General features: G+C 35.2%; 3 protein-coding genes and 1 long non-coding RNA gene across 6 annotated transcripts; 2 read left to right on the top strand and 2 right to left on the bottom strand.

Moving 5' to 3' along the window:
- Positions 1-573: 573 nt before the first annotated feature.
- Positions 574-3,829, bottom strand: LOC117619599 (protein mago nashi homolog). The gene is made up of 3 exons (XM_034349591.1): positions 3,493-3,829; positions 1,482-1,658; positions 574-949 (listed from the first exon to the last, which is right to left on the bottom strand). Exons 1-3 carry the CDS (start codon positions 3,709-3,711, stop codon positions 890-892), a joined length of 456 nt encoding a protein of 151 aa, XP_034205482.1. The 5' UTR covers positions 3,712-3,829; the 3' UTR covers positions 574-889.
- Positions 3,830-4,573: 744 nt separating this feature from the next.
- On the bottom strand, positions 4,574-5,804 carry LOC117619656 (uclacyanin-3-like). 2 transcript variants are annotated; one of them, XM_034349655.1, is made up of 3 exons: positions 5,734-5,804; positions 5,418-5,585; positions 4,574-5,150 (listed from the first exon to the last, which is right to left on the bottom strand). In XM_034349655.1, the coding sequence occupies exons 2-3, from the start codon at positions 5,569-5,571 to the stop codon at positions 4,738-4,740; spliced, it is 567 nt and encodes a 188-aa protein (XP_034205546.1). In that variant the 5' UTR covers positions 5,572-5,585; positions 5,734-5,804; the 3' UTR covers positions 4,574-4,737. The 2 variants fall into 2 exon arrangements, with proteins under 2 accessions (XP_034205546.1, XP_034205545.1); XM_034349654.1 differs by lacking the exon at positions 5,734-5,804 and having other exon boundaries at positions 5,418-5,675.
- Positions 5,805-18,500: 12,696 nt separating this feature from the next.
- On the top strand, positions 18,501-21,682 carry LOC117617196. 2 transcript variants are annotated; one of them, XR_004584297.1, is made up of 3 exons: positions 18,501-19,088; positions 20,324-20,702; positions 21,108-21,682. It is a non-coding gene; the product is annotated as an uncharacterized LOC117617196 (long non-coding RNA). The 2 variants fall into 2 exon arrangements; XR_004584296.1 differs by lacking the exon at positions 18,501-19,088 and having other exon boundaries at positions 19,117-20,702.
- A 2,842-nt stretch (positions 21,683-24,524) lies between these two features.
- Positions 24,525-26,183, top strand: LOC117618228 (flavanone 3-dioxygenase 3). The gene is made up of 3 exons (XM_034347829.1): positions 24,525-24,791; positions 25,211-25,458; positions 25,616-26,183. The coding sequence occupies exons 1-3, from the start codon at positions 24,525-24,527 to the stop codon at positions 26,181-26,183; spliced, it is 1,083 nt and encodes a 360-aa protein (XP_034203720.1).
- The last annotated feature ends 252 nt before the right edge of the window (positions 26,184-26,435 follow it).

The following is a 26,435-nucleotide window of genomic DNA, read 5'->3' as shown; positions in this document are numbered from 1 at the left end:
TTCTCTTTTCTTTTCTTTTTTTGATGAATGAGTTTCTCTTTTTTAATTACTATAATTAGTAGTTATGGTTTAATTATTATTTACTTAGTGAATAATTAGTTCTTATTATTTTTTAATTTTTATTCAATAAAATGTGAGTATTTTGTGTATAATGCATGAATTTTGTGTGTATTATTAAAAATTTTGTAAAAAATAAGTGTATTATATTTGAAGAATATGTACATGCATAATACGAGTATTAAACGCGAAAATGCCAAATTATTTATACGGGTAGTAACTCTGGAAAAATATCATAGTTGAAATGGGACAATAAAAACTCGGATAATAGCCTAACAATAATGAATAATGCTCTAAACCACTCTACTCCATAAACAAAAATGGGGGAAAACAATTATAAATTAAAAAAAAAAAATCACATTATCCATGTAAAGAGTATAGCCGCACGGCTGTACTATTAATAAAAAAGGATTTTCGAAATAACGACCCCAGTAAAGCCGGGTGGCTAAACTATTTATTAGAAAAAAGAAAAACCTGCTCAGCACATGACATAATGGTCAAGTTAATACTATAAAATTTCCAGAACAAGGTTTTAAAACTATATCAATCCGATTTGACACCTAACTGCTGCAACCCGAAAACACACGCACACAGGAGAATGCACTGAAAATCTAGTGCGTTTGCTGCAAACTGTAGGATTCCATTTTGGCATACATTCCGAAATCCCCTCTCATAATCATTTTTTTTAACTGTCTCATAATCATCCGAGTACCAAAAATTACAAAAACTGTCAATGATTAGGCCTACATAGTACAAATGTCAACTCTATGGAAAAGCATACACAACCCATGAATGCAACTGATCTGGCAGATACTTGATACTCGGTTGCATCTTATATAGGCTTGATCTTGAAGTGGAGAGAGATGAGTGAGAACACAAAGCACTTCAGATCCTGCAATCAAATAAAAGCATAATTGAGAAACAGTGTTGGGTTAAAAAAAACCTCATGCTGCGTCACTGACAGACATAAACAATAGAAATCAAGTCAAAATAAAACTTGTATAAGAGGGTAAAAAACTAGGATGTCTCGACTCATAAATGGAATGCTTAAGCGGACAGACTAGCATAATTCGTTCTCTCTTTCTAAGACATATAAGTGAAGAAGAATCCATTAATAGTAGAAAAAAATTCGACCAAAGAAGTTCACACCACACAGCAATTTACACGTTGAGTCAGAACACCAGCACTGACAAGAGGCATAATTCGTTCTCTCTTTCTAAGACATATAAGTGAAGAAGAATCCATTAATAGTAGAAAAAAATTCGACCAAAGAAGTTCACACCACACAGCAATTTACACGTTGAGTCGGAACACCAGCACTGACAAGAGCGAGCTAAAAACCATCGATCCCTATGTATACAGTACGAATCCAGAAAAGGAAAGGCAATCTTAATACCATAAAATGAAAGTGTAAATCAACTAACCTGAACAAGATAATAAAAGATGCGAAGACCTTCAGGATCTTTACTGCTCTGGACATCAACAAGGGATCCAATCTTTGAAGTAGTAAAGGAGATATGCTCATTCCCCATTACAATTTCAAGCTCCTGCCGCCCAACACGGTCAGGTTCTGGCCAGTTGACATCATCTTCCTTCAAGATCTAAAGATAGGCAAAAATGTAACCAATTTAGGAAACCAGGACGACGACACTCCACTAACCAAATTCTGGGAAGAATATATCAATCAATTTGCACGAAAAGTCAACATGAAGGGTAACAATCCTACAATTAGTTTAACCAGAGTCTGAGAAACGATTTTCACAGTGTAATTACTTTTTGGTAAGCACTTCCACTGTTCAGTAAAGATACAATTAATGGGCATTTGTTTTCCATCATTTCATAAGACATAGCTAATGCCACAGTGCCACCCAACTCTTTCAATTCTTATTGCTTAATTGGAAAGAAAAAGAACTTCCACCATTTAGAGATGATTTGCTTGATCTTGATTCCCAAAATCCAAATGGTGTTAACTTTAACTAAAACACAAGAAGACAATTCAGATTGCTTGCAAGATTCCAGGGAAACGCAAACTACAGAAATGTTAATTCAATAAAATCAAATCACAACAGTCATAAACAACATCAGGAAACCAGAAGCTCGCAGTTATTAACTTAATACAATTGTTTTCCATAGTATCACCTGAAAACAGGAAACTTATTAAGTTTATTTTCTCTAATATTTGCCTCCTTTGTGTCAGCAACCACACTATTTGTAAACAAACGGACTCTGAACTCTGAAGAACTACAGAGAAAATTTTCAATTAAAAGAATTGCATAGAAGGGTGACTAATCTATGTTTTGGTGCCTTTGGCTAGAGATAAAAGCTTTGCTTTTGAAGCAATGAGAATTCTTCAACACAGTTCAGGTTTCACCAGTCTACTTGTTTGATCCAAAAAGTAGAGGAGAATAAGACTTTCTGCTACCCTATTTTAGATTTTTATGTACGCTTATAGTATAAATGGGATGTAACCCATGCCACCTTTTGAACATAACTCTCTTCCTTATCCAGACAAAATAAAAAATATGGTTCGGAAGCTCGACAGTCAGTTATAACTGAACAGTCGCAATTGTCCTTACTGTTTCCCTTATCTCAAGTTTTCCACTTTTCTCTCAACCTCCACGCAGGAAACCAGGAAACTTGAAAGAAAAATTAATACTGAAACCATAGATTAAATTACATCTATAAACAACTACTGATCTATTACTTACAAGAACTAAACACATAAATAACTTATTTTTTCTCAATCTCCTTTGACTCCTCAACAACGAAATAGAAAATCCTAAGCCCTCAATTCCACGACTATAACAGTCATAAAATGAAATGCATGCATGTCTATTACACAAGACAAATGAAAGCCCAGGTTACAAACTCAACCCATCTTATTCTCTTCGACCTCAGTTCTCTGAGGAAATAGACATGAAAACGCCAAAACCCTCCAACCCTAAAAGTCTCCTCAAGCTTACACCGAAACTCCACATCTTTTCCCTCCTCACATTCTGAGAAAGCAAACACAGGAAATCCCACAAACCCAAATTCCACTCCAACCCATCAAAATTTCCCAGAACAAACACAAATTCACACAACTAAATTCCATTAAATAAATAAAATAAACCCGGCACCCTCAAAATTTCCCACAAACCCACATGGTCAAATTCCAACATATAAACACACCCTGGCTCATAGGGGTTGCCCTAGCAAAACCGGTTTGCAAGGGAAGGGTGCTTATGAGATCATATACTACTCCAAATTAGTGTTTCTTTTTTCCATGTAGGACATTACGGACATTGTACAACCCCAAAAAAATCTCCCTAAACAAATACGAACCCTTTTTCAACAAATTAATTAACAAAATACCATAAACCCTAAAACCTAACAACAAAAACCAATAGAGAGAGATCATAAGTAATTAAAACAAAGAAATTAGGAGTTGCAGACCTCGCTCTCTGAAATGATACGACGACACTCTCTGACAACAGCAGGCGTGACATAGACCTCCTTGCGGATGATGGTGTCGTTCTTGTAGTTGGAGTTGTTGGCGTAGCGGAGCTTCCCGTCGGGTCGAAACTCGAACTCCAAGAACTCGTGCCCGAACTTGCCCTTGTGCCCCACGTAGTACCTCAGGTAGAACTCGCTGTTCTCTTCCTCACCGGCCATCTCTCTGTCTCTGTTTTTTTCTCTCTTGTTAGATGAAGGAGGAACGAGGAAAGGGTTTAGATTTAGGATTTTTAGCTAATAAAAAAGGGAGAGGGTGGGGAGTTGAATATTGTGGATTGAGCTGGATCTAACTAGGAATGAATTTTTATAGGTCCAGCCCAAAAAATTGATACGCGTCTAGTTGGGCTGGTTCTAATGGGGATGCAGTGTATTGGGCAGGCTGGGTAGGTCATCAAATTTATTTATTTTTAATTTGGGAGAGGTTTTTTTATTACAAAACGTTCAAGAGGGTTGGGAAACTATCAAGTTGCATTCTTTTGGTTTTTTTTTTTTTTGTTATCTTGGTCCTCAAAGTTAATATACGTGCTCATAAATAGTCATTTTCATTAGGTTTAGTAATTTTTTTTAAACAATTTTAATTAAATTTTTTAAAATGATTTTTCCATTTTGAAATTCTTTAATTCTTTAAACATTTAAAATCATATAACATAATATTATTAGATTTGTGGGCTCCATATAATGCCACATTAGCAAACTAACGAATTTTTTTGACAAAACCTAACCGGATGGACGTTTTGTAACAACAATTCTTTGTGTGTGTTCTTTTTTCTTCTTTTTAAAATTCTAAGTCAAAAGGGAAAAAAGGAGAAATCATGGACAAGATTATAGTTTGGTGAGTAACTTGGATAAATGCTACGTCTGTAGAAAAGCACTCTTGTTCTCTTGTTTTATTCTCATGAAATTCCGTTAGTTTTTGGGTTAGGTTCTTTGGTTGGTTGATTAAGTCAAACGCGTTACTTAAATGGTGATGGATACAAAGTGCTAAAGATTAAAACATACAATTAGAATAACAGAAACAAAGAGAACAACCAATTGTCGTCCATCCAGAATATGATATAATATAAACATAAAAAATCTAACATCTCTCATCTAACATCACACCAATTCAACACAATACAACATAACAATATGTCCGGTCAATTATTAGAAAGAAGAAAGAAAAAGATCAACCGCACTGCCTCCTCCCTAGCCCATGAATGCAACCAAGGTTGCCAGCGCAAGTGGAACCCCAAGCATATTCATGCTAAGAGCTGCTGCTCCGGAAGGTGGCGGGGGTGGCGGCGACGAACCATTATTGCTGGCAGGAGTGGTGGGTGGAGACGGAGTGGAGGTGGGTGGAGACGGGGTTGTGGCTGGTGGAGATGGAGTTGTGGGAGAAGTGGTAGGAGGGCTGCCAGCTGCCACAACAGTGACTGTAACCTTCATGCCACTGGCACAGTGACCTGGAGTAGGGCAAATGAAGTAGACTGGACCAGCTTGTGAGAGGGGGATTGATGTGTTCCCATCACTATGGGTTCCGATGGCATTGCTTGAACTGCAACTACTGTAGCCTGCTTGATTTACTTGATCCACTGAGTGGGAAGCACCATAGGTGAACACTGGTAAGATCAAAAATTTTGGTCAGCAGGTGTTACATCAAATTGACACACACACATATATATATATATGTAACATGTTTTATATTTCGCCAAGTGCCCATACCCAATTTTTGATCGAAAGTAAACTAGAATTAAAAGAACCACGCTGTTAGATGAGTTTAATTTAATAATCTACTCACTCTCGAAATCCCAAAAATAAAACAAATATGGATTTTAATTTCAGTTGTATAGATCTGACTAACAATGAGAAAGTAAGAAAGAGCTTACAAAGAGTGTCACCAACAGTGAAGGTTTTACTAGCAGCCCAAGTGACATAATCTACATTTGATTCCCAGCCAGCTGTGTCACCAACAGTGTGCTGCACTCCATAAACTGCTGGGGCTGCAAGCAGCAAAATTACTAGAGCTGTTGCTATGGCCATGTCTCAAGTCTTCTCTGTGTTGGAGAGAGAGAGAGAGAGAGAGAGAGAGAGTTGAGGAGCTTGAAAAATGCAAACATGTCATATATAGACAGCTAGGTGAAGGTATAAGATGTTGTTCGTAATATACAATAGAGGGAAAGTCATTCACCTACCAAATAATACCTTTATTTGGTTCAAGTGCATACCATTTTCTTGCTGCCAAAACAATTATATAAATGTTTAGTTGGTATGGGATTAGTGGAGGTGTTGCACATTCGGAATCTTTCTTCTTCATTAAAATGTTTACTTATAAAATGTTATAAAGCTAGACAGCCAAAAGCCCCAACTCTATCCAATCAAGCACAAGGTCAATATATATCTCCATCAATCGGGCCGAATTGACCAAACGGCCGATCTGAATTATAATGTCCAATTTGGTTGGGTTTTGGTAGTAAAAAGTCAAACGGTTTAAAATCGAACAAAATCATATATGTTTTGATCAGTTGCAAGCTTTTGTAAACTGACGTAAATCGAATTGAACTGTCCTTTTTAGTATTTATTTTACATGTGCAATTCTCTTATTGAATAATATTTAGATAAGTATGTTAATTAATTTGAAGTTTAATGGAACTTTGAAAATTGATCCTTGAATTGTAACAATATTAGTTACAGGACTTTGAAGTTTCATGGCATGTTGAATTTTAGGGTGGTTTGATGTGTTAGAAAATGAAAATTTTATAGCAAGTTATGAATTTTTTATGTTGTAATTGAGCTAACAAAGTTGAAATATATAAAAGAAAAAAGGATTGGACATAGGCCAAAACTTGCCGAACCAAATTGTCCAAAATTAGTTTGGTTTAGTTTAGGTTCCTTAGTGATTTTTGTCAATACTAAACTGAATTAAACCATTTTATTGTAATTGATTCAGTTATAATTTTATGATAAAATCAGTCCAATCCAGACCATACTCACCCCTATCTTTATACATACAACATTTCACCACTTATAACTCTATTTTATAATTTCTTTTGTATTGCCACCTAACACGAGATAAGGAACATCATCATCAAGAGATTAGGTAAACCTTGAACCCACCACCCCTCTTCAAATATAGAAAAAGGTGTTTGTTATACTGGGAAAATAATTGTTGACTATGTAAAAACTAAAGGAAACCGATGGAGTTGTTAAAGCGTGCATTATTCTACTCATATAGCCATGTTCTTGTTTTCTTTCCAATGACATAACTTTGAAGCCAAAAATCAGCTATGACCAGTCCACGTTGGTAGTTTATTGGATAAGGATATATATATATATTCAGGCTCCAGCCCTTTAAGACTTAGCAATTACATAGATCATCCGAAATTGCTAAGCTTAAACCCCAATTACATATATATTCAGGCTCCAGCCCTTTAAGTCATTGAAATATGATAATTCAGTTATAATTGCTAAGTCTTAAAGATTAGGATTAAAAGCTTCAATTCTGCTTTGTTTACGTGACGCTCGATTTAATAATTTTAGTGACAGTACATTAGGAATTATTGAGTCTAGTCTTACCAATGACCCAATTCATTTTGATTGCTATCCAGATTTCACAGTAAGCCTAAGTGATCCACACATCCTGAAAACTCTTACTTTAAATATTAAGATTGATGGCTATGATATCCTACCAGGTAGTCAACCTCTAGCCTTAGTCTATCGAATTTACTATAAAGTCACTGGAACAACATCTTGTTTTAGTTTTTCTTCAAATTGTTGTATTTGTAATTGAAAAGACGTATGACTTAGTTGATGCTCAATTCGTTTGGTTTTAACTTCTTCTTGGAGAAATCTTAATTGTTTATCTTTGTTTTGGATGACCTGGACAGTTTTAGTGACCGCATTCTTTTGTAATTCTTTTAAATTATGCAATTCAGGTTTACTCAAAAATTCAAATTTAACGTTTTCTCCTAAACAGGTGGTAATGACATCATCATGTTTAACCTGGAATGGGTACAGTAGGGCAATAAACGGTAGACCTAATATGACTTCATCAGTAATATTCTTGATTAAGACAAAAGAAGTTTTAAAGCAAATTTTATTTTGACAGACATAGGCTTTGGGGATTTCATAATTTAATTGAAGGGATTTTCCTGAAGCAGTACTTAAAGATTCTTTTGATTTTTGATAATACTTAGTGGGGATTAAACATTCTCTGATGCAATTAAGGTCAGCTCCTGAATCAAAAAGGGCAACAATGTTTAGCTCAAAATTTTGAATAAATATATTGACTCGGGCATACCATTTTCTAAAGTTTAAATGTTTAATTAGATTAACGGCTTGCTCGTGATTAGGGCTTTCTTCATCTGAGTTAGTTGGGCTCTCTGGGGTAGACTCAGGATTTGGATTTTGTAATAAATTGATCAGATCTTGTTTTATCTCATAATTTTCAGATTGTAATTTTTGACTTGATTGTCGTAACCATAGTCTGAAATATCGATAATATCGAGGATATTTCAGTTTTTTCGAATCACGGATATTTCGGAACATATCCATGTACATATCGTATAAATATCGACAATATCGACGATAATATCGGAAAATATCGATGTCGATAATTTCGCTCACATTTCAGCAATATTTTGTCAAAATATCGGTGTAATATCACTAAAATATCGAAAATATCGATGTGAAGGAAAAAAAAAGTTTTTTTTTAAAAAAAAGGGAAAAATGGGAGAAAAAAGCACAAAGGGGATATGAACCCCTCCCATTTTACTCCTCCAACACCTTAAACACCATATCACTTATGTTTTTGTGATAATATGCTAAAATATTTATATTTATATGGGTGGTATGTTAACAATTACATGCAAAACTATTTTGGGGATTTATCATTTGATGACTACTCTTCACAATACACTTATTCTACACATAGAGATGATGAAGATAGTGAAAATTTTAAACCTCGTAGGAACTCTATGTGGTACTAAGTCACTCATGTATCTTACCATGCAATGTATAAAGTGTAAAATATTATAGTAAATCATTATATATAAATGATTACGGTGTATTTAATCTTTTTTCATTAATTATTACATATTTTTTACACTCATAGTGTTTGCCCGCTTGCTGTATAATCAACTTAAAATTAGTTAAATCCATCATGCAATGCATTTCCTTCTAATTTTTTTTGTGATAAACTCATAGATAATTGACTAAATAAACATTCTCCAAAGTTTCAATGAAAATTTCCAAGTTTTTCTTACAATTTCCGTGGTTTTTATTCAATTTTTATCGATATCGATAATATCCCGATATTTCCATTGAAATTTCCATATTTTTAGACTACCGATATTTCCGATATCATCGATATTTTAGACCTTGGTCGTAACTGAATGATTTCTTTTTTGATTATTTTTATTTCCATTTTTAAGTCCTATAAAGTGACTTCTTTCTTTTTCTTAAATTTTTCTAAGGTTGTATTTAGATTTATCTTTTGGGTAGACTGTTTCGGTTCTTCTTGGCTGATAACTTTTCTTAATTTTTTCAGATATTCGGATTTTAATTATGGACTTTCAACCTTGCTTATTAAATCAATTAATAGTTCTTCTTGTTCTTCTTGTTCTGTGAGGACACTAATTGATTTAGACGCACAGCAATTATCTTGGCAACCAAATTGGATTCTGGGGGAAATGGGTTGTGACTCGGAAGAATATATTGCAAAGGACTCAGTATGACTAATCATGGTTTCATTTTCACTGGACTCAGAATTTCTTAACTCAAGTACTTTGATTAATTTGTCTTTTTCTTCATCTGTAATTTTTAATTGTTTAATCGTATTTTTAACTTCACAATTATTGGCATAGTGACCATACTTTTGACATTTGTAACATTTCACTTTTCTTTTGTCGGTTTTTTTCTTAAATCTGTGACTTTTTTCTTTGTGATGACTCTTTTTTTGATTTTTCTTAAGTGAAAACCTTTTATTTTTATAAAATTCTCTATCATCATTATTGTGTTGGAATGACTGTTTTCTGCGTGAATAATAACGTTTTTTACTAAACAGTCGGTTGTGGTGACTAGGCTTATTTTTCTTAGACGGCGGGGCAGATATTAAACCATACTGTTCGCAGAAATTACCTAACTCATATTTAGCGAATTTCTTTCAGATTGGATCTGTTTACTAATTTTCATATCAACACACATTCTCATACCAACTTGATTAATTATGCTAATTATATTTCCATAAGTTAAACCATCCCAATCAATATGACCTTGTTCGTTACTAAGGGTTGATCGGATTTTATGGGCAAACAAATTCGGCAATCCATTAACAAATTTTTCTTTCCAAAAAGGTTGATTACTGTCTGCACGACTCATGACTCTGGAAATAAACACATCTTTGTACCATCTAAAATCTGATAATTTAGGGCATCTTAAATTACTCAATTGATCATGTATTCTGGTGGTGGTGCTACTAGGTGTTCCAATAAAACGATCGATTATTGTGTAAAGCAATGTGTTGACTCCATCCTCAATTCCTTGACCTATTTGTTCATCAAAAATAGGGAGACCATCTTCATTAAGTTTTAGAGCATGAATTATTCGTTGCTTAGACTCAGGAGTTAAGTGATTGTCCCACCAAGAACGAACACTACTACAAAAAAGCAAAAAGACGACGGTAAATCACCGTCGTGTATTCAGTTTTTCAGCGGTCGTGGAATCCACCGTCATCTTTTCACTAATAAACCACGACGCTAAATCACCGTCGTTGTTAAAATATACAACGTCATCAACAAATAAAAAACGACGTCTTTTTTACTGCAAAAAGATCGAAAAAAGCAGTCGGGGATGAGAATATACGACCAACTCTCTAAACAAACCGTCGTTAAAAAAGAAAAATATGACACATATTAACAGAACAAGGCCGCAAAATAGACATACAACGACGAAAATTAAAATAATACGCCGTTAAATATCATTTTCACGACAACAAAAAATATGACGCCTTTAAGGACATTAGAAGACGACGTTATTTATTCCTACTACGTCGCCTAGATAAAAACAGCCGTCGTATAATACATTTTCCACTTCGATTTTTCTATAAAAGATGACGTGGAAATAGTTGTCGGTGTCATTATTTACGGCGTATGTATTTATATAATAGACGTTGAAAAAACAAACAACGTCGGTTACTAATATATGAGAGTCGTATTACAAAATTTGTACGTCCTATTTTCAGAAACAAACAACGACGATAAATATTAGACGTTGTTAAATAAAACAACGTCGAAAAAAAAAAAAAACAGACGTGTTTAGTCTGCATAAGTTTTAAAAAATAGTCGAGGATGAGAATAGACGACCAACACAAACAAATCACCGTCGTTAAAAAGGAAAAATATGACAAATATTAGAAGAACAAGGCCGCAAGATAGACATACAACGACGATAACTAAAACACTACGCCGTTAAATATAATTTTCACGACAAGAAAAAATATGACATCTTTAAATACATGAGAAGACGACGTTATTGAAAACTACTACGTCTTTATTTACAAACGACCGTCGTGAAATAAGTTTTCCACTTCGATTTTTCTAAAAATGATGACGTGGATATAGGTGTCAGTGTCATTATTTACGACGTATGTATTTATGTAGTTGACGTTGAAATGCGAAACAACGTCGGTGGTATTTATATAGTCGACGTTGTATTTATATGTATTCATTACTCACGACGTACTTATTAATGTAGACGACGTTGAACTTCTAAACAACGTCATTATTTACGACGCGTTTATTAAACCACGTCGGTTCCAAATTAATGTTCAGATAATTTATCTCATTTTTAGACGTCGGTATTATGTTATTGGAGTCGTGTTATTTTGGATTACATGGCGGTTCTTAATCCTTCCCCGACGTGATATCCTGGATAATTGCTTCACAATAGCGTCGTGGTTCTTCATTGTTACGTTGCTTTAAGACGCCGGTAAATATGCTGAATAAATGGTTAACCATAACGTCGTGTTTTATTTGAACAGACGTTGTTTTTTATGCAGAATATAATGATGTAATCTGGATCCATTATTTTTTGCACTGATTGTTTTGTGGCCAAAACCTGTATAATGAAAGTGAAGAAATCACATTACAATATATTATAAAATGAATGTCATACACTGCCAATTACATAAGCATCATTCAATCCATATATCTTCACACCCATCTCGAATATTTTGACCACCTAACTCACCCACCACTTCATCAAATGTGTCAACATTTGGCATCCCTCTAGTAAATGGCTCACACTCAATTATCACATCACCTAAGACTTCATCACCAATAACATCATTATATTCTCTATTAGGCATTGATAAAACTACCGACCAACCACGATGCATCGGGTCGTCAACAAAAAAATATTTGTTTGACTTGAGAAGCCAAAACAAATTGGTCATTCCTATGTCCAATTTTACTCAAATCTACAAGGGTAAATCCAAGTTCGTCGATTACAAGACCAGAACTATCTATCCAATCACACCTAAAGACTGGGATTGTAAACTTTTGGTAGTCAAGGTCCCAAATTTCTTGAATGACACCATAGAAACCCATATTTGAGAGAATTGGGTTTTTATCCTTGGCACTAGCAACTTGCATGGTTTGTGCAAGTAAATAAACTCCACTATTTTGAGTTGTCCGCACATCATCTTGTGCCTTGATATTGAATTTAATACCTTTAATAAGATAGCTCCTATATAATGGCACTGCCATGTTTGGACCAGCTGCTAGCCACCTTAAATTTTCTGATACGCCATGATTGTCTTCCTCAAGTTCACTTTGAACCTGCAAATTAATCAAATCTTAATTCAATCTAACATAGAAATAAGAAGAAAATTAAAAGAGAAATATGTTATTCAACAACATATACCTTGAAGCGTAGCCATTGAATGAAAGTGCTATTGTGCTTATCCTGCAGCCACTTTGTTCTCTTTCTAAATTTTGGATAAGCAGTCTTGATGTGGATCATATGTTGCCTACATGACACGAAAAATTCAAGCATTACGGTCCCAAATATATAAGATAAACATAAGAAATAATTTAAAATGGAAACTTAAAGAATAAAACTCATACGTACTCGATATAAGGTAGGACTTCCTCCGTATTCTCCAAGACATATAGATGTGCTTGATTCAACAGGTCCTGATCAACTACGCTCACTGTGCAACCTGATAATGGCTTTGAAACTCCCATCTTTTGGCTTGAAGGCACTCCAACTGTACTAACATCAGATAAATGCTGAGTACAAAACTCTACCGCTTCTTCAGCTATATACCGCTCAGCAATGCAACCTTCGGGACGAGTACGATTCTGAACATACCCCTTCAGCACTTTCATATATCTTTCAAACGGATACATCCACCTAAAATATACTGGCCCACATAGACGAACTTCTCTGACAAGATGTACTACTAGATGAACCATGATATCAAAGAATGAAGGGGGAAAGTACTTCTCAAGCAAACACAGAGTAACTACTACATCTTCTTCCAACTTATCTAGCTTGGAAACATCAACAGTCTTTGCACATATAGCATTGAAGAAGAAGCACAAACGAGTTATTGCATACCTTGCAGGCTTCTCCAAAACAGAACGAATTGCCACAGGGAGCAATTGTTGCATTAAGGTATGACAATCATGTGATTTAAGGCCAAGAAGTCTTGAATCTTGTAAAGATACAAGATTTTTAATATTTGAAGAATAACCTTCAGGGACCTTCATACCATAGAAAGAATTGCAAACCTCTCTCTTCTCTGCTCTTGACAAATTCCAAGGCCCAGGAGGCAAACGAGTACGTCTTTCTCCATACTTGGGTTGCAAATCAGTTTTGACCCCCATGTTCAATAAATCTAATCGAGCAGCAATCCCATCTTTATTTTTTCCAGGGATCTCCAGCAATGTACCAATGATACTATCGCAAACATTCTTCTCAATGTGCATAACATCTAGGGCATGCCTCACAGGAAGGTATTTCCAATACTCGAGATCAAAGAATATTGATTTCTTCTTCCAACAAACTCTGTCACCATTTTCAACCATATGCAGCACTTCTTCTCCGGTTAATGGCTCGGGAGGTATGCCATATTCAGGTTTCCCATTAAAAGCTGCACGTTGCCTCCTATATGGATGATTGATTGGTAACCATTTTCTATGCCCAATGTAACAAATTTTGTGGCCATTTTTCAACCTGTGACTAGGTGTATCATCGCCGCATATTGGACAAGCTTTATATCCTTTAACAACACAACCAGATAAGTTTCCATAGGCGGGGAAATCATTAATTGTCCACATTAATGCAGCTCTAAGTGTAAAGTATTCTCCATTATGTGCATCATACACTCCTCTAATCCCAACCCACAAAGATTTTAAATCATCAATCAAAGGCTCCAAGTAGACGTCTATATCATTTCCGGGTTGTTTAGGACCGGAAATCAATAAGGTTAACATCATGAACTTTCGTTTCATGCACAGCCATGGAGGGAGATTATATGTAACTAAGATAACCGGCCAACAACTATATCTGCTACTTAGAGAACTGTGGGGATTGAATCCATCAGATGAAAGAGCCAATCTCAAGTTTCTCGGCTCATTACCAAACTCAGGCCATTTATCATCAAGAAGTTTCCAAGACGGGGAATCCGCCGGATGAGACATCTGACCGTCAATTGATTTTCTAGCAGCATGCCAAGTCAAACTCTTAGCTGTCTCATGTGATTGAAACATCCTTTTAAACCTTGGAATTGGAGGAAAATACCACACCACCTTCACTGGCACACCCTCTTTCAAGATTGAATCTTTGCCTTCCTTCCACCTTGAGATACCACAAGTAGGACAATTAGTTGAATCCTCATACTCCTTCCTATACAAGATGCAATCATTGGGGCATGCGTGCATTTTCTCATAACTCAGCCCCAATGCACACAAAGTCTTTTTAGCCTCATACATAGAGGTTGGTATTGTATTTCCTTCTGGAAGCAAATCGCCTTGAAGTATCAATAATTCTGTAAAACAGACATCACTCATCCCATGTTTTGCCTTCAAATTATACAACTTCACTAATGCCGATAACTTCGTGTACTTTCTACAACCAGGGTACACTGGTTGATCTCCATCCCCAATCACATTGGCAAACTCATACGGATCGGAGACACAAAACTGTACCTACTATGGCCATCATCTTCTTCAACATTTCTACTAGCATTAGTAGTTGCTTCCCAAGTATAATTCTTATAGCTTTGGTCAATCCATTAAAGTATCTTATAATTCCAACCCCAAACAACTTCAAATTAACACATTTAACACATGGACAACGGATATGTGTTGTAGTTAGAAGATTTTCTCAACAATTGGCCTCAGTTTCTGAAGCTTTCTCTTCACAACACGAGGCATTGTGCTCATACCTCGACCAGTCTTTGAATCATCAGAGATTGTTGTCTGGCTTTCTGTCTCAGCAGATGATGAAGCAAACTTCATCTTCTTCGAAGACTTCATCTCCTTCAAAGACTTGTCTTGAGGAGCTACCATTCCAAGCTTCTTGGAGCCAGAATCCTTAGTTTGTTGTTGAGAAACCATTTTAACAGACAAAACTGCAAATGAAAATATTTCGGGAAAAGATTAAGAACACAAACGACGGTTATTAATAAAATACGACGTATGATACGATTTTAAACGACGTCAATAGTAATAAACCGTCGTGGTATTTATGTTCATACGAGTTTAAAACCATTATTTATATAACGTCGTGGTATTTATGTTCACACGACGTCAATAGTAATACACCGTCGTGGTAAAACCATTATTTATATAACGTCGTGGTATTTATGTTCATACGACGCCAATAGTAATACACCGTCGTGGTATTAACATTCACACGACGTAAAACAATACTGTCGTCTATATTAGATTCCAACCCTAGTTTCTTTTTCTTTATATTTTATCAAATAAGGGAAAAACAAAAACCATTGTTCAGAGAAATCAAACCTGCAATTAAACAAGCAAATAAAAAAAAGACTATTATTTTAAAAACAACTTTGTCAATTTTCAGACGACGCTAGAACGACTGACGAACCGTCGTGGTCTACATATTTAACCACGTAAATAAGAACTACCGTCGTCATATTTAGTTGAGGTAGTTGTCTTCAAAGTTGGAAACTTTCCCTCTTTGTCTGTATATTTTATCAAACTTGGAAAGAAGTAAAATGATTTTGGCCAGAAAAAAGGTAAAAAGATTTTTCAAACAAAAAACGTATGAGCATGCAAAACAGTAACCAAAATAGTGAAAATGAAAGTTTACCTTTTGCGTGCAATGAAAGCAAGAGGAAGACGATCGATGTTTAAGTTCAGAGACGACGAAGAAGACGAGAGGAAGACGATGAGATACTCTGACAGTGCTCTGACAGGAAAAAAGACGAAAAGTTTTCTCTGGGAGATTGAAATTTTTAATCGGGTTTGGAAACAGTGCATGTGTAAGTCAAAAAGTTGCTTATATATAAAACCATTTCAAAAAAGAAATACGGCGGTTACATATAACTACGTCGTTTTTAAATAACACGACGCAATATTTGTTATGAGCCGTGGAATCCTTTAATTTAACGTCGTTATGTTTAATATAACCGACGTGGATTTAAATAAAATAAGAATATAAGAACAACGACTGTTTTTGTTTTACTGTCGTCGTTTTTAGTCGTCTTAAGTAATACTAAGACGACGTAATATATTTGTTGAGCGACGTTGATTTTTTAAACGTCGTTAGGTGTAATATAACCGTCGTTGAAAATTGTCTTTCTGATTGCAAATTTGCAAAGACGTTAGGTATAATTTTTGTAGATACACAAACGCACACACATCATCAACTTCCAAAAAATTGTCTCTCTGATTGCAAATCTGTGTCATCTGTTAAGATTATGATGTGGAACAGAATTCCATCTGTTAAGATTTCGTAACCCTTGGGTTCTCAGAAAAATCTGATTATGTCAGCGGTTTTCTATATAAACCGTCGTGGTTATTTCAATTCTTGTCATTAAGTAGATCTACCGACGTAGGATAAGAAAATCAAAGAAAAAAATTGTTAACAAAAATTCATATTAAGACGACAGTTTAAATTAAATGTACGACGTATGAAATGAATAAATACGACGTTAAATTTTATAGTACAATTTAAAGATAACGTCGTAGAACTATATGATAATGACGTCGATATATTTATATTGTACGTCGTTGTAAATTATTTTAATACGGCGATATTTTTTATTTTAAAGACGTGGATTTGTTTGTAATTATACGGCGTCTTATACGAAAACCTCGTCGTGTTATTTTATGAGTAAAAACGGCGGTTTTTATTGAAATTGTCGTCTTTAATTTCTACGTCGGTCGATTCATAACTTCCGCCGTTCTTTGTTGGCTTTGATTTTACACTGCGGAAATCTGTTTCAAATAGGCGTCGGTTGTTTAATTAGGTACGTCGTTGTTTTTGAACAGCCATTTGAATCTCCAATTTTTTGTTGTCTAAGGTGGTATTACACGACGGTGTTTTTAGAACCGTCGTCTTTTTATAAACCACGGCGGTTTTCACTTAGACCGTCGTTGTTTTCTGGTCGTCTTTTTCACTTTTTGTAGTAGTGGAAGGGTTCCTGTGAAACCTGTTTCTAGTAAGGGAACAATTTCAGATTGTCTGAAACTGTGATTGGTGATGTAACTATTTGCAACCATTGACATATGTTGAAGTTTGTTAAGGATTTCTTGTTCAGAAAGACCATCAATATTCCATTCATACAATTTGTCGGAAGAGACAGAAAACTGGCTTTGAGTATTTCGTTCTTCAAATTGAATGTCTGGTGGTGTCGGTTTGGAATACCAATTTTTTGTGAGGCTGGTAGGATTAATTCGGTTTGTTAATCTCTGGACTTGTGGGTTTTGGTCGAGTTCAAGATTTCTGAATGCATTTTCAATTTTGGTGATATTACTAGACTCAGTATCTATGCTTTCAATAGAATCAGACTTGGATTGTTGTATCCTAAAGGATGGCTCAAGGTTTCCTAAGACTTTAATGCTTGACTCAACTTTTTCTTTATCTTTCCGTTTGGTTGGAGTTAATTCTTCTAACATTTTCTCAATTTTTGTCATTGTGGTTTTTGTTGTGAAAGTTGGACTTGATTGTAAATCTTTAAAGGTGACTAAGGGTTTCTGGTTATGCGTTTTAACTGAAGTTTCTGTAGGGAGTAATTTATCGATTTTGGTTTCTACTTTATCTAGTTGTTTTCCTATAATTACTAGACTTGCGTCAGTGTAATTATTTTGTTCAATTATCATTTTATTTTCTAAATCAGGGATCTTAAAAGGACTTGCAATAATTTGGGCATTCTGGTGTTGGATGACTATAGACTCAACTGGGGGATGACTAGCTAGGACTTTAGTATGGTCTGTTTTTTCCCAATTTTCTTGAGTTAATGTTTTTAATTCATTTGACAGATGACGGCTTTCTACAAAATCAAGATAATAAATTTCAGTTTTGGCGGTGCTACTAGGTGTTCCAATAAAATGATCGATTATTGTGTAAAGCAATGTGTTGACTCCATCCTCAATTCCTTGACCTATTTGTTCATCAAAAATAGGGAGACCATCTTCATTAAGTTTTAGAGCATGAATTATTCGTTGCTTAGACTCAGGAGTTAAGTGATTCTCCCATCCTGCCGACCACGCCAAGTCATTAAACGGTAGACCGAAATCAGGCTCCAGCCCGAATTATCAGATTTCTTCATCTGATTCAGTTATATATATTAAAAGGTTTTTCAAATAATTTTATTTGAAGGGCGCCCTTTATGGTCCCTTATAATATTTTTTCAATGATTGAAACTATTTATTTTTTAAGTCTATGTTCATAGATCATCGTTGCAAAAAATTAGATAAATTATGCGGAGACTCATTCACGTAGATCAACTAGCCATCGCAATTTCCTGCTATGTGTCATGATTTGAATAATTCTATCTTCTTATTGACCCTATTTCATAATCGCAATAGGCAAATTCCTAATGATTGAAACATTCTACGAGCTTCAATTAATTTATAATTTTTTTGTTTATGAGGTGAGTATGATATAATAGTTGAATTTTGTTTTTCTTCTTTTGAAATAGTCGTTCTTACACCTCATAAGGGCTTATTGAATATCGCCTGGCGATACCCAAAGATGGGACGGCAGCAGCGGAGCTAATTTATTTGTTGGCTAAATTGTAACTGTGGTTATTGAATTATACATTGATTTGCATTTTCGTCCATAAATTTTAATGATAGTTAATGTCGTTCTCAAATTAGGTTTTGCGTACTTTTCTATTTTTTTTATTTTTATAGTTAATGTCGTTCTCAAATTGGATTTCTTAAAAAATTAATAACTTCAAAGAAATCCAAAAAAATCAAAGCTTTGGAATTTGGATGAAAAAATTGTCCGTTTGTCGTGCCAAACTCACCCAGTAGCAGTCCTGGTTTCTGTTTAACTCCAATCTGTATTTCTCCAAGGTAAACTCTCAACCGCCCAGTTTGATATTTAGAAATGAATTTATGAATTCATTTTACTTTTTTTTTTTTTGTTGAGTTATTTGGTGGTTTCTGTTTGTATGATGTGATTGAATTGGGGTTTGGGTTTTTTCTTTTCTTCGTTATTTGGCAGCCTTGGCCGCCTGAGATCGGTGCCTAACTTTTACTGTAAATAATGCTGATTGATTGGGAATCTTGAATTGGGTTTTCTCTGTTTCTTTTTTTGGTATCAAAGTGTTTTGGAAAGAATGAATTAATTTAATATTCAAGACTTAGTCCATATATAATGCTATATTATATCAAAATTTAATCAGTAGGAAATGAAACTTTTCCCTTGGGATGTTGCTTTTTCTTAGTATATGGATGATGGTAGGGTAGATGAGCAACTCTCCAAATGTTTTTTTTTTCCCCTCATATATTTAGATGATATGATATGATATGAATCATATGAGGATGGAGGAGGGATGCAAATATTCTGTACTTTCTGTAGAATCATGATTCTGAATTATAGAAACCCAACCATTACTCTGTTTATTTGAATTTGAATGTGTACCCATGTAGAAGCGTGTACATGTCGACAGCCGGTTCTTGTTTTGGTTTACTTCAGCCTGCTTCTAGCTAGTTCTGGTATAACATGATACTAATTTTTTTACAATAAGTAGGCTTTCAGTCAAACGGTTCATGTATTAAGCCTTTTTTTCTTTTCAAATTAGGTTTGGTTTGTCTCATTGTGGTTTGGTATGATTTGTTTGTATTATCTTTGTTTGCTTAAAACAAACTTTAAATTGTTGTGGACTATTTGAGTGCTGTTTTATTGTTGTGTTAATGTTATTTCTTAAAATAGATGTCCATGGGGAGTCCATATTTAACTCCATCGTCATTAAGTGAAGATGGGGATATGGAGTTGGAGGAAAAAAAAAAAAACAGCATCAGCAGCATTCTTTCCATCCTTCGGAACACTTAATCCCTCTAAATTTCCTAATTTGAGTGGATGGTGGAAGAAAAATGAGCAGCAACATCATCATCTATTAGTCTCATCATTTCCTTGTACCATTTACTTGTATATCAATGGCTGCCCTAAGTTGACTTCCTTCCCATTATATCCACAATTTGAAGAACTTTACGTAAAGAATGTCATTGAAATATTATCAAGACTATTAACCATGACAACTGAAAGGAAGTCTGATAATCAACAACATTTCCCTCTTTCTGATCAGTTGAAGTTCTGTCTCTTGAGGGGATCCAGGATTTAGAATCACTGCCCGAGAAGTGGCTGTGAGGCATCACTTATCTCGAGGATGTGTTTATTATGTACTGCCCTAAGCAACGAATGTCCCTGACACAACTTAGGCAACTTCTTAGCACAGTTGAAAGCTTCAGGTTTGGTAGTTCTGAGGAACATGATGTGTTCAATAATGAGGATCATGGCAGCATGTGGTGGAGATAACTTAACCTTTGCCGCCTACGCATCCAAAATGTGTGGTGGAATCAATTGACAAAGAAACAGGGAAGGTTGGCCTAAAATTCCTCATTTCCCGGACTTAACACAGGGCCTGGATCCTTGCGAAAGTGATTCAGAAACTTCGACTTCCTGAGGTATGTGTATGCTTCATCTACAATCCTGTACTGTTTTTTCTTCTTTTAGTCTTATCTTGTTCTTTAGGCTTCTGATAGTTAATGTTTCTTGATTTATATGCAAAACTTAAATAAAAAAATGACCCTTGGCATAATAGTTGTAGTTTGCTTAAATCTTGGAGACGGCATCTCTGCTGCGGGGCAGCAAGTGGTGGTGACCTGTTCCATGTTGTCTATTTTTGTTTTTGCGTGACTTCTATTTTGAATTTGATTTCTTCACATATTAAGGGAAGAAAAAGAAGAGATTGTGCTCCCCTCTATTTCTTTCTTTAATGTAGTGATTTACTTTCTATTTTTGGTGTATCTGAACTTTGCTTTGATGATCAATTAATGTTTTTGATTACTTTCTTGATGATTGCATAACAGAAACGAATCTAGCAGTAGGCGACGATGAAGTAGTAGTACGAACTTATGGAGGAATGTCAACGTTGATGTAATAATGCTAGATGGAAATTTGTTTACCAAATGACTCCTGCAGGCACAACAGCTGAGTAAGAGCAGCTGCACACAGGCACTATACTTGCACACCTGAGGTTGCTCTTCGTAATAGGCATAGCAATTGTTACACAAAGCATGAAGTAGAGAATCATATTTTGGAAACATTTTCTGGAACGATGGATAAGATCAAGATTAAGACAACGTTTTTAGTTAATTAGTTAAAGCAGTTATGATTCTATTGAAACTCATTAACAGAGCAAGTCTTTAGACAAAGCTTGTGTTTTCTTAAAGGGTGCAGATGCCTTTTTTTTTTGGAACTTGTAACGAAGTTTTAATTCAGAGCTTTCTCTATTGTATTTCTTCTTCTTTAGCCATAAATAGCCTTTCTTCTTCTCCACAAGATTGTGAATTTCATGAATATGTTCAAGGATTGGTCTTAGACTGCTCAAATCCTGAAAACTGAAGTCGATTCCAGTACAATCTTACACTTCTCTGTTTATTTCTATAATTTCATCTTGTCTTTCGACCTTAAATCAATTTGGGATGATCAGTCACATGTTGATGATGAATTTTCTCTATGGTTTTAAATCCTGGATGCACAAGATCAAGGGTATAGGCTACAAACACAACAGGGACGTGAGAAAGTACTTGAGGCCTGAGCCTCATCAAATTTTTATTTATTTATTTGGTTCTGGCCAAAAGTAAATTAAAAATGAATAAATAAATTTCTTTTTTTAGAAAATGATGTCTGCCTCCCTTGCTCTGCCGACCTGCTGCAACTTCCCAAATTCAAAGGCACTTGCATCATTAATTCAAACAAAAAGCAGCGAAAAATGAAGATATAAGAACAAAAATGGCATGTGGTCATCTGCGGGTTTTGTGCTGCAGCATGCATGCTCTCCAAAATCTCCTAACCTAGGACCTTGGCCTGGTCTGAAGCTTAAATTCTTACATATAGATCCAAAGAATTGAACAACAAAATATATATAGTCGCCTAATAGGGTTTAGTGCTGATCTTTCAGGCAACGCACAAATGCCAAATACTTTTTTTGCTTTTTTCTTTTTTCTATTCGAAGGAAGCTGATTGCATATCCATTGATCTTACATTAGATAGGTCAGAGTGAGGGATAGGTAGCTGGGAATGGAAGCAAAACCTAATCAAATATAATTATTTCCAAAAATCATATTGTATGGAATGTGTGTATTATATATACATACACACACATGCATGGAATGGAAGCAAAACCCATGTTGGAAGTTTCTCCATATATATATAGAAATAAGAACAGTTGAGCCATCCTTCGGATAAGAATGTTGGACATGCAAATAAAACCCTGTTGACCTAAAAACATACCCGCATTGCATTTGCCTTGGTGATCTTTGCAGCAACGTGACTAGCTATGGTTGGGCAAGCAAGTAAAAGGTGTTGACTTGATGGGTCAAAGTTGTAGAACGGAAAAGGAAAACCCCATGCTCATGTCTCTACATCTTGCTTGAACAAAATTGCTTGTCCTGATTAATTGGAATATATGCTAAATTAACATATACAGTTGAGGATGTTCCACAAAATTATCAGATTTATTGATGTTGACCATATCTCTAATACAGGTTATTAAATCTGATACTAGATAACATATAATATTGTTTAACAACATCGTTACCTACTACATGTATAAGCATATGTACGTAAAAAATACTCATTTTTCAGACCCCCAAAAAAAAAAAAAAAAAACTAATTTAATAAAATCCAAACTATCCCATCGTTAATGACATTGAAAAAGAAAATATTATATAAATATATGACTATATGTACTACAACATGCGATATAACATAAGCCTCTGCATGTTACGTGCGAGATAGTCAAATTCGGTTAAGAAAGCTGTTAACATTATTATATCCATGAGGCTTTTTTCTCCCTTGTGTTTTGCAAAGTTTTTCTCATTCCTACTTGCTCTTAGGTCTTTATACTGACCTTTTTAGTTAGATCTTTGTAGATTTGTGTAGATTTATCTTTTTCGGCATCCGATGTGGTATCGTTTGCAGTTTTGGGGTTGATGATGTGGATCTCCATTAGATCTTCGTGTTGAGGGATGTAGGTGTTGATTTTGTGAAACTAGTATCAATTGGTGCTTTGGATTTAAGGGTATTTGGGAGACACTATGACTATGTGTCCTGGTAGAAGTTGAGCGAGATTTGCTTTTCTACTGATAGGTGTTTCCTATCTCCAACTCCCAAACTCGTAAAGAATTTCTCATCTCTCATATGATCTTATTTCAGCACTGGACTTTTTTAACAAAGAGAGAAAAACAAAAAACGAAATAGTTATCAAACAAATGCTTGAATTTAATCACCTCATGAAATCATAATGAATTGTGACTGAAAAGTGGTATAATTCATACTGAAAGCATAACAATTTTGTTCAAGTACATGCCCATTGATGAGGCAAACTTATCATAGCTATGACATATTCCTACCCATAGAATGAAAAAAAAACAAAACAAAACAAAACAAAACAAATTACTGCATTGTGATTTTTGAAATCCGGAGGCTATTGCAGTAATTTGGTCAAATGATAGGTTAACTGCGTCGCAATATAATACGGCAGAAACAAACATTTCCCTTCTCTTTTCTTCTTAAAACCTCTCTGACGTTACAAAACAGCCCTCTCTCATCTGGCGCGTGAAATACACTCCCTCCACCTCCTCCCACCCACCTGCATAAAATTAGCAGCTCACTTTCCTCTCCATTTTTCCAGCAGATTATTTGCAAGACATAAAAAAATAAAAATAAAAACAAAGACAAAGATAAACAAGATTTAACTTGTGGGTCCCTTTCTAGCAGAAATTTAGCACGGCTTTGATGGGCTGCCTTGTATCAAATCAACCCAAAATTTTGCACCACTTGGTTCCAAATGCTTCCCTCACTCAAGCTGCGTTTACTTATGTACCCCAAAAAAAAAGCACTTTTGTGTTACTATTATTCCATACAAACTTCCCCAATACATTGCAACTGTGCGCAAAAGCAAATAGCATTTTTAGTATGAATAATGCTACTTTTATTATATTTGTATATCACATTCTCATATCATCTTATGTGGCAGATAAAGTGGACAACCACATCAATTAAAATTAATTTAACATTTTATTTTATTTTATGATTTATTGACATTTTTTAATTGATGTAACTATGTGCGACATAAGATGGTGTGAAAATATGATATACAAATGTGGTAAGAGTAGTATTACTATTTAAGTTCACCTTATAAATATAGCACCCATATCACAAATAGTATACATATAGCAGAAGCCTCTCCCTCTCTCTCTCAAAAATTAAAGACAGAAAATATGGAAGGTCACCTTGTGGGAAAGAGCTCATCATCAAAAGCAGAAACAAAAGCTTCATTTACAAGTGCACTAACACTTACCCAATTGGGGGTGCCTCATGTGCCTCAACGCTATGTTCTTCCTCCTTCACTCCGCCCAAACCCTTCTTCCTCTAGGCTCTCTACCACTCTTCCCATTGTTGACCTCTCCTCCTTGCAAAGCCCTTCTCTTAGGCCTCAAATCATCAACAATATTCGGATGGCTTCTAAGGAAATTGGCTTCTTTCAGGTACATATGTTAGCTACATGTATAGGGAATTGTTATTTTGACTTCAAAATTAGAATTTTTAGTTAGTATTACATCTATTGATTGTTGCACCTCATGTATGTGAAGGTGGCTGACAAAATTTCATTAATTATTGACTTTAAACGTAATCTCGTTTCTACTTACGTTGCGATTGTTTGTTTGTTTGTTTTTTTTTTACGTTGCATGCATGTACACGATTGCGATTACTATTATTATTAAAATTCGAAGATCGCTAGTGTGTGTTGTTCTTCAATTCCCTCTTTGGCTCCAATCCGGGAGTGCTTTTACACTCATGCGCGCTTAAAGCGTGTAAGTTTAACATGGGAGCGCGAGTAGCGCCTCCCTCATGATTACTTACCCAACCTATTAAACTCTTATGTTAACGGATATCCTCTTTTCAGGTGGTTAACCATGGAATCCCGTCTTCGGTCATGGAAGATGCCCTAAGTGCTGCAAACGAGTTCTTCAACCTGCCTCTTGAGGAAAAGATGCTTCTAGGTTCGGATAGCGTTCATGCACCTGTAAGGTACGGGACAAGTATAAATCATGTTGTGGATAGGGTTCACTTTTGGAGAGACTTCATTAAGCACTATTCCCATCCTATTTCAAAATGGATCCATCTTTGGCCATCAAATCCTTCTTGTTACAAGTAAGTAACCAAACATTCTTTTCGAAACTCTATTGAAAATTATTAATTCTTGCCAGTACATTTGGAGGCAACCTAGCTAGCTAGCTCGTCAATGAAACTAATATTACCCTAATTAAATTAAGTTAAAGTCTAAAACGTCTGCAAATTTCTATGACAGAGAGAAGATGGGAAACTATGCCAAGGCTGTGCAAGTGCTACAAGAGCAAATAATGGAGCTTGTCATAGAGAGCTTGGGGCTAAACCCTAAGTACTTACAAGAAGAAGTTGAAAGTGGGTCCCAACTAGTGGCTGTGAATTGCTACCCTGCATGTCCAGAACCAGAGCTTGCCTTAGGAATGCCTCCCCATTCAGACTATGGCTCCATAACCATCCTGCTTCAAAGTTGTCCAGGGCTTCAGGTCAAGGACCAGAACAGCAACTGGCAATCGGTCCCGGCCATCGAAGGAGCTCTCTTGGTTCAGCTGGGAGACCAAATGGAGGTTCTGAGCAATGGACATTACAAAAGTGTTCTTCACAGAGCAACAGTTAGCGCTGAGAAAAGTAGACTTTCCATTGTAAGTCTCCACAGTCTTCCTTTGGACAAGAAAGTAGGGCCTGCACCAATGCTCGTGGACAAACAACATCCACAGTCTTACAAAGAGTTCAGCTTCAGAGACTTTCTGGATTTTATCACAAACAATGATATAGTTACTGGAAGGTTTATTGATACACTCAAACAGAATTAAAATCCATAAAGTAGCTAGAATTATATGTATTTTTTTTTTTTTTTTAATTAATGTAGTTTTGTTTAGGAATCAAAGTCAAGTTTGTGCTTTAATTTTAAATAAACATATTAATTTAAGCATAAATCTTTCTTATTTGTTCATCTAGCTATCATTATTATTAGTTCTAGAACTCAATTTCCTGCAATTAATTGCTCTTGATTTGGAAAATATCCAATATTGTAATAGTTAATTCATTAATTTGATCTGATATTG

Source organism: Prunus dulcis, chromosome 2, assembly GCF_902201215.1.
Source record: "Prunus dulcis chromosome 2, ALMONDv2, whole genome shotgun sequence".
Taxonomy (NCBI): domain Eukaryota; kingdom Viridiplantae; phylum Streptophyta; class Magnoliopsida; order Rosales; family Rosaceae; genus Prunus; species Prunus dulcis.
Note: the sequence above shows the minus strand (reverse complement) of the source record. Positions and strands in the feature narration are given on the sequence as shown.

Coding starts and splice junctions, on each gene's coding strand:
- LOC117619599 (XM_034349591.1), bottom strand. CDS start 3,711: ATGGCCGGTGAGGAAGAGAACAGCGAGTTCTACCTGAGGTACTACGTG. Junction 1,659..3,492: donor GTATCATTTCAGAGAGCGAG/GTCTGCAACTCC, acceptor GCCTATCTTTAG/ATCTTGAAGGAAGATGATGT. Junction 950..1,481: donor TCTTTTATTATCTTGTTCAG/GTTAGTTGATTT, acceptor ATTTGATTGCAG/GATCTGAAGTGCTTTGTGTT.
- LOC117619656 (XM_034349655.1), bottom strand. CDS start 5,571: ATGGCCATAGCAACAGCTCTAGTAATTTTGCTGCTTGCAGCCCCAGCA. Junction 5,151..5,417: donor CACTGTTGGTGACACTCTTT/GTAAGCTCTTTC, acceptor TGATCTTACCAG/TGTTCACCTATGGTGCTTCC.
- LOC117618228 (XM_034347829.1), top strand. CDS start 24,525: ATGGAAGGTCACCTTGTGGGAAAGAGCTCATCATCAAAAGCAGAAACA. Junction 24,792..25,210: donor AGGAAATTGGCTTCTTTCAG/GTACATATGTTA, acceptor TCCTCTTTTCAG/GTGGTTAACCATGGAATCCC. Junction 25,459..25,615: donor TCAAATCCTTCTTGTTACAA/GTAAGTAACCAA, acceptor TTTCTATGACAG/AGAGAAGATGGGAAACTATG.